Source organism: Mangifera indica, chromosome 16 (genome assembly GCF_011075055.1).
Source record: "Mangifera indica cultivar Alphonso chromosome 16, CATAS_Mindica_2.1, whole genome shotgun sequence".
In the NCBI taxonomy this organism is placed as follows: domain Eukaryota; kingdom Viridiplantae; phylum Streptophyta; class Magnoliopsida; order Sapindales; family Anacardiaceae; genus Mangifera; species Mangifera indica.
The window spans coordinates 100,396-108,608 of NC_058152.1; the positions used below are offsets into that span (position 1 = coordinate 100,396).

Genomic DNA, 8,213 nt, shown 5'->3' on the forward strand with positions numbered 1-8,213 from the left:
TATATAAATAATATCTGTATGTAAATAATGATATATTATTTTATGATTGAATATTTTAAAAATAATAACAGTAAGATTATTAATAATTCCTAATGAATGCACACGTAAACTACTATATAACATTTTCATTCATTGATAATATAGAATTCTGGGCTTGAACTAATTGATGCACCTTCCCTACCTAGTAGTGAACAAATTATCAACTTTTTAATTATTTACAACAAACTTGAATATTTAACTAAGGATATTATAAGACGATCAAAACCATGGGGGGCAAATGCCCCCTCTCATTTCAAATGCTATACCATACCCCACAGTGCACTGGAGCATAAAAAAAATAATAGGTTACTCCTCTCGTTAGTACCAGGAGCATTGAAGCCTCTATTTCACCACCAAACCAACACAATTCTTGGGTGTTATGGACATTTTGCTTAATGCATTATAGTCAAATTCACCGTCTTCGTCAGGATCCTCCTCATCCTCATTGCCCCTTCCCATTCCATCGTCCATAACATCATCACCGTTTGCATCCACAAAATCTTCATCACCGCTATCCACTTCGTCATTGTCATGATATGTAGTTCTAACCATTGACCAGTACACAAAGTTCGGACGGATATAACTTTGGACAAAGAAAAAAAAAAAACATAAGGAAAATAAATGCGTATCTCAACAAATACAGTACCAGGAATACTTACTAACATCACTTTTTTTAGTCTATATATCAAAACTTACACTTCAAATGTTCAAATGTTCTATTGCTATTTTTATAACAATTATAATTTTACTATTTTAGAAGACTGTTTTTATAGCATTCTACAAGAGGCCGTGGCAACTTTGACTCCCGCTTTTAGAATCTCAAAAGCATACAATTTCTTTGTCCCCCAGACCCATTTACCAAAGCAGTCACTCAAAAAAATAAAGAAAGAAAACTTGTGCTCATGCAATATTTGACATCAATTATACGCATGTATTCATACCTGTAACATTTCTTCAGCAAACATGGATCAAATGGGAAGAAAGTGTCCAGCCTTTCTGGGCCACCAAATGCCCGGGAAAGTTCTGACTCCAGAAGATCATTAAAGCTGAAGGTTTTAGAGACAGTGAACAGATGAGCAGCTTTAGATTGCTTGAGAAACTCAGACACTACCGATGGTAGGCATACCTGTGAACAAAAAGTAATTAACAATAGTATAAAAATGATATAATAAGTAGTGAATTTTTTCAATTATTCTTGAGATTGTGGCCCAAAAAAATACTGACCTTAAATGGGTTCAATTCATGCTTCATAATTGTCTCTAGGGGCATGAGAAGAAGCTGAGATTTAAGCCGAGGAATATCCATTATTGTTCTCATTCGAAAGCAGAGCACATACATAATAGCCTGTTGACAGATTCAACCATCGACACTCAGGTTCAGCTGTAGATTCAAATTAGATAAATGGTAACACAAACTGAAGGACAGACTAAACAAACTATTCTATAACAATGCAGAATGATCAGAAAAAGGAATTAAGGTATTTTAAAACAGCATGAACATTTTCACGTGAATCAGTTATCACAGCAATATTTATTTCCAATGAAATTATTAAATCTAAAAGTTGATCTCACAACTTGCTACCAAAAAGCACTTACCTGGCATCCTGAATAAAATACTCTGTGATTTTGGGTCACCACCATGGATATTCCAATATTCCAAACACCAATCCACCAACCTGAAAATACATATTTAATCTAAAAGCAACATGTATTCTTTAAGCAATTTCAAAGCACACATTTCTTAGTTCAAAATATTCTGAATTAAGAGAGATGATTGTGATTCTCACTCTTATGTGAAGAGGCTATGAGTTTAACATAAAATGTTTTTACTTCATGATGAAAAAATAAATTAACCTTTTTTCCTCTTCCAAATGGTGACAGAAAACCAAAGATAAATTATATTTTGAAATAATCAGTCCAAAAATATTTCTAAATCTTTAAAAAAGCACAGCACATCAAACCTTATACACTCTCATACCTTTTTAACACACTAATGACAAGAGACGCTGACAAAAACTTTGTGCGAGACAAGAAACTAGCAAGATAAGACACCGCACTCATCCTGCAAGCAAATATAGATTCAGTTAAAGCAAGCCAAAACAATATCATAAACTATGACACAACATTACAATGAATTTCTATTTTATCAGCTGTACATAATAGATGATTGTAAATGTAATTTTGTTTTATGACATTTGCGTCATGACATTGTTTCAAATATTTGTGATGTGGTTCGTGCTAGGAGCATTGACTTGGAGCCGAGGTATGAAATCTCACCTCAATTTCAAGCTATTTGGCAGCTATTTAGTTAGTTTCTATGGAGCCTATGTGTTCATCTTGTCTTTTTCTTTTAAGTTTTTGTTATGACATTTTCTTAGTTTGTTTTCTAGAGTTTGCGTGCTCATTTTTTGTTTGTGAGTTTTTTGTGAATTTTGCTTAGGGTATGTCCCTCGTATTTTTGTACCATTTTTTTCTTTTATAAAATTTCTTAAATTTTCTATAAAAAAAAAAGTAAATGTAAGTTTGTGATACATACAAGAGCAATTTATCTTATAGTAAAACTCGTAAGCGTAAAAACTCTACATTCGCTATGGACCTGATCCATCTAGTTTTAGTTTCTTGGGAAAGCTAGATAAGTGAGTTGATAGTCAAATAGAAAAAAAAAGGCAGAACATGTTTTTGATAGACTAAGCAATAGACTGCCATTCTAGGAAAAGCAAAATTAGAAAACTAGTAACAGAAAATAATCAACAACTAAAGTTCATATTTGACATGGAGATCAAAACCAAATAGAACAATAATGGGGAAACTTAAGAACATGGTGTACAAGATTCTTCACCAAGTACAGTCCAGAGGCCCAAAGGATATAAATACAATGTCTGATGAGATATAGAGAACATGATGTTGCAAATAAATTTTAAGAGAAAAATAGTTCCAACTTTATCAAGTAGCCAAAACATCTGACCTGATCCATCTAGTTTTAGTTTCTTGGGAAAGCTAGATAAGTGAGTTGATAGTCGAATAGAAAAAAAAAGGCAGAACATGTTTTTGATAGACTAAGCAACAGACTGCCATTCTAGGAAAAGCAAAATTAGAAAACTAGTAACAGAAAATAATCAACAACTAAAGTTCATATTTGACATGGAGATCAAAACCAAATAGAATAATAATGGAGAAACATAAGAATATGGCGTACAAGATTCTTCACCAAGTACAGTCCAGAGGCCCAAAGGATATAAATACAATGTCTGATGAGATATAGAGAACATGATGTTGCAAATAAATTTTAAGAGAAAAATAGTTCCAACTTTATCAAGTAGCCAAAACATCTGAGTTAACAAATCAATGACACATCAACTAAGGGGGCGTTTGGTTTGGGTTTCTTAAGATTACCTTGGTAATCTATCTTTTATTCCCTTGTTTGGTTTGTCAGTAATAAAAGATTACAGTAATCTTCTATTACTAATGCTGACGTGGCAGGTAATATAGGTAGTAATCTGATTACCACCTTCGCCTTAGGTATTTAAAAATTACCAAGGTAATCTTGATTTTATTATAATTATATTATTATTTATTAATTTTTTGAGACAAAAATAAATTTATTTTTAATTAATATGACAAATAATATAAAAAATATTTAAAAATAATTATATTCAAGGGTATTTAAGTAAAATAATTTACTAGTAATCTTTTATTACCTTTAACCAAACACAATAATTATTTATACCTACCAAATTTTATCAAACATAGTAATCATTTATATCCAGTAATCTTTTAAATAATCTATCTTCAAGGTAATCTTTCCATTTTGATAATAAAATATTACCCAAACCAAACGCCCCCTAAGAGTTATTCATTTTCAACAAAATAAGAATTAAGGTTACCTGGTGAGTTGAGAGTGGACACCACTAACAAATATATCTGCCAATATAGTGCTAAATCTCACACCACAATTTTCAGGATCTAGTGCACATGCATAAAACATCACAAACTGCAATCATGAAGTAACAAAGCCTCAAGAGCCAAATAAGCAAAGAATCCATGTTTTTAAACCAATAATGGAAAAAAAATGCTCATAAAATTGATACAATTAAACGGTGGAAAACATTAGAAATAAATCACCAAATGAATGTTTCTTATAGACAATAAGAAAAATATGGGAACTCATACATCACCAGAGCAAATTTTGACTTGTGTGCATTCAGAACTGTTATCTGAAATGACTGCAGAAGAATATCAAATACCTAACAGAACAAAAATGATTATTCAGATAATGTGAGCCATATACTGCAATTTAAGCAAGTTAATATAAATAAAAACATCACAATATACCTCAATCAAACGACCGTCACTTTCACATGATTTGAAATGCTCAAAAGTTAGCACCATCAAGCTATCTAATAATTCAGCAGCTATTTGTTCTTTTGCACTCTTCCAAGTCAAAATTCCTTTTGTAAGCTGTAAAATGTTTCACATTAGTTTAAGAAAAGGTTATTTCCACATCAATTAGAAACATAAACCAACTTCTTATCCACTTATTTTCCATCAAGGAAGAGATTTGGAAATGGATGAGCCTCTATGCACACAACAAACTGCTCTCCCATCCACTTTCTAAGCACACATGCCAAAAATATTGTTGAGAAATGAAGAGAAATATCATTACAAAATTTTTAACAAAGCATGTACTTAACAAAATTGGAGTGTAGAGCACTTCTATGGGTTCACAAAACCCATAGAAACCCAATTTGTTTCAAGAACATTACATACATCTTCATTTACATTTACTATACTTTACAAAGGCTTTTATGTTTCTTATCCTTTAGAATACACATTTCAGCATAATGCAATTAAATATTTACTATAACCTGCTACTATTTGTAACTCTTTCTATTTGAAATGGTGACAGGCAAATCAGGAACCATGCAAAAAAGGACAATTCACAGATTGTACCTCATCTCTGTCTTGTTCAGCATGATCAGCCTCTTCCACATCTTCCAGGTCTATTTCAAAAATGCCTTTACCAGAGTCATCATGTGAATTGTCATCCCATCCAATCTCCACCTGTGAGAAGCCTCACTGTATCAGAATTTACATATAACTGCAGAAGGTATGTTCAAGCACCAGTTTACGAGGTAATCTCATCTGACTTACATCCAAATCTATCAGCCTATCCACCAGAGCCATTAGCATTGGGCATCTAACAAGTTCCCCTAGTTTACCCTTTTCCAACTCTAGCATGTTCTCCACATATATTACAATCATCTTCAACTGAAAAAGGAGAAAAATAGATGACATTTGAGACATAATATCCATTACCAAATTTCTGATAAGCACTTCTTGTGGCAACATGTAATGATTACTGACAACATTAACAGACTCGAGCATAGCTATTTACTCAGGAAAAAGTTCGAACTAGCCCACTAGAAGCTAGTCAATATGTCACTCGGAAAGACGTGCACATAACACAACCCCAAAAATAGTTTAAGGAAAATAAGATAATGCAAGAATTATCAAATGCAAACATATATGAACATAAAGCATGCCATATGAACACAGCACCGCTTGTCAATGGACTCTGTCAGGGAGACTGCTCAAGGAAACTCATACAAACATGTATGACACCATCTTGAAAATTTTTTAGTTGTGTTTTGATCTCTCCAAATGAAAAACCAACATGTTAAACACCTGGAAACACATAAATAGCAAGACATGTAGCAGCAAGGAAACACAAAGACAAAAAAATTCAAAACCAACTGCTCACCAGAACAAAAGAAGTTTCATCACAAATGAAGAGCAAAGAAAGATTTGAGAAAGAAAACATAAACAATGTAACTAATCCCGTGGCAATCATCTGTAGTGCAACAAGAGAAACATACAACAGATATTCTACAGCATGGACATAATCCAAAATATTAATTACAGCAGACACCAACATCCTTATTTGACACAAAAATTGAAAATTGAAAAGTTATATTAAACTTACAGAATCATGCTTACTATGGACTGTTGGCATTCCCTGTAAAATGATTGGCGATAATCTCAATGGGGCAAGGGGTACCAAATCAGTTATTTTTTTCAAGGCTGCATGCACCCGAGGAATGACTTGGTTCTTTTTTCCCATACTATATGATTTATCATTTTTAGTACATGGGGGGCATGAAATTAGCGACAAGCATGGTTAAACATGAATCAACAAATTTTCCATTTGAAGCAGCCTGTCAAATCATAAAACTAGAAATAGTCTCAAAATTTTTTATGGATCTCTGAAAATTTGAAGAAAGGGATTTGAAAACTGACATACCAAGGATATAATCAGAGATATCAAAGCATCCATCTCGTAAGGTTGATAGACCCACATGTTCGTATGAAAAATCTGAAGAACACTTTATCAAAAAATAATAATAACAACTATGATAATACCTAATAAACAAGAGAAAATACAGAAATTCATATAACAACTTACAGAAGTGAGAAGAGCCTCATGGTGAACAATGTCTAAATAAGAAGCTGCGGAAGATAGTGCCCTCAAACTTGGCTGCAATTAGTGAAAAAGTGGAAACTTAACGCTTCCATGCAGAGAAAAACATAGTCATTAAACTAAAGGGTTACCACAAGCCAAGCCCTCTCATCAGGGTCAAGAGACAGTACCTAAAGCACATCCCTATCCCTCTCAAGGTGCATGACACCAACAAGCAATTCGTAATTGTGACAACCACCCTATTCCAATAAAATTAAGCTTAATGTAAGAGCAACTCATATTGCAAAAAGATGAATATGGGCCAAAAGTTACCAGAAGGATATCATTCATTAAAAAAATTCTAAAGGACCAGGCTAGAACGCTTACCGAGGGTACAGCTTTAAGAGTTTCCTTTACATGGTAGACTAGTTCAGAATCACTAATAATCCCCATCTCAAGAGATTCTATTTTGTGATTTTGCAACTCCATTCCCATGGTCCCAAAGTCAGACCCTACAAAATCCCCAAACAAAAATATTCTTCTATAAATCTTACAAAAAAACCACAAAACAAATTCATAAACGAAATAAAAAAGTCAAACCCACTATATATGATAATTATTAATGGAATCAATACATAGTCGTCTACAATCATGGTAATCAAATCAATTGAATTCAAGATATATTAACTAAAAACAAGAATTTTTTTTTTTTAAAGTCAGCATCATGAATTGAACCTTTAGCTTTCGGACCCTCTTGACGTCAGAGACTGGTTTGGCGGCTTTGCTTCTTCTTCCTGTAGACGGGAAACAGAGTGGAAACATAGTCGTTTATATTCAATTGAATTCAAGATATATTCACTAAAAAGAAGAAGAAAAATAACAGCAAAAAAGCTTCATGAATTAAACCTTCAGCTTTTGGGGCCTCTTAGGAACGTCAGAGGAGACTTGTCAGCGGCTTTGCTTCTTCCCGACGGCGGGAAACAGAATGACGGTTCTCTTCCTTTCCCTTTTATACCGACCACTGGACTTGGCATAATTGTTTTATAATGGCTCTATCACCTGTTTCTTATTGACCATTTATTTTTTTAAATAAACCACGCAAACAGAAACCCGCGCCCCCCCAAAGCTTTCAAAACATCTTTTTTCACCCCTAAAAGGTCAGATGTTTTTATTCCATACTCCCTCTGATATTGCAACAAAATTAGAAAAGAACTACCCAATATGGGCATAAAAGTTATTTTAGCTTTTCTTAACCCTAAAATAAAAATTTTAAATAAATAAAAGGCCAACGACTATTTCCCACCCAAGGTATGTTGTAATGACAAATTTCCACCCTTTAACTATGGAAACACCAAATACCCACTCATGGCCAGTTAAAAATAACGGTGGTAAGGGTAAAATTGTCATTTTCTCTATAATATTAAAAAATAAACTAAAATATAATCTATTTTTACCCCCCTAAACTTTGAAAACTAAAATTTTCCCTAGTCTAAGTTTTAAAGAATTTTTCGTCTCCCAAGGTGTCTCCAACGCCGATCGGCCCTCCAAATGGGAGGAAAAAGATCGCCGGAAGGAGAGGATGTCTCGAGAGAGAGAGGCCGTCGGCAATGAAGCCTGAGAGGTCGCCGGAGATTTCAAAATCAAACCCTAGGGTGAAACTGCCATTTTTTAAAACTTAGTCTGAGGAAAAATTTTAATTTTTAAAGTTTTGAGGGGCA

General features: G+C 33.4%; 1 protein-coding gene across 1 annotated transcript; it reads right to left on the reverse strand.

Moving 5' to 3' along the window:
- Positions 1-110: 110 nt before the first annotated feature.
- On the reverse strand, positions 111-7,558 carry LOC123199332 (RNA polymerase I-specific transcription initiation factor RRN3-like). Its single transcript, XM_044614281.1, is given in 18 exon segments — positions 111-622; positions 981-1,165; positions 1,264-1,383; positions 1,635-1,662; positions 1,664-1,714; positions 2,017-2,100; positions 3,923-4,029; positions 4,214-4,282; positions 4,371-4,496; positions 4,989-5,099; positions 5,190-5,306; positions 6,022-6,180; positions 6,182-6,253; positions 6,340-6,411; positions 6,502-6,573; positions 6,883-7,007; positions 7,231-7,289; positions 7,402-7,558. Coding segments are annotated over 16 exon segments (1,722 nt in total). The 5' UTR covers positions 6,991-7,007; positions 7,231-7,289; positions 7,402-7,558; the 3' UTR covers positions 111-381.
- Positions 7,559-8,213: the final 655 nt, after the last annotated feature.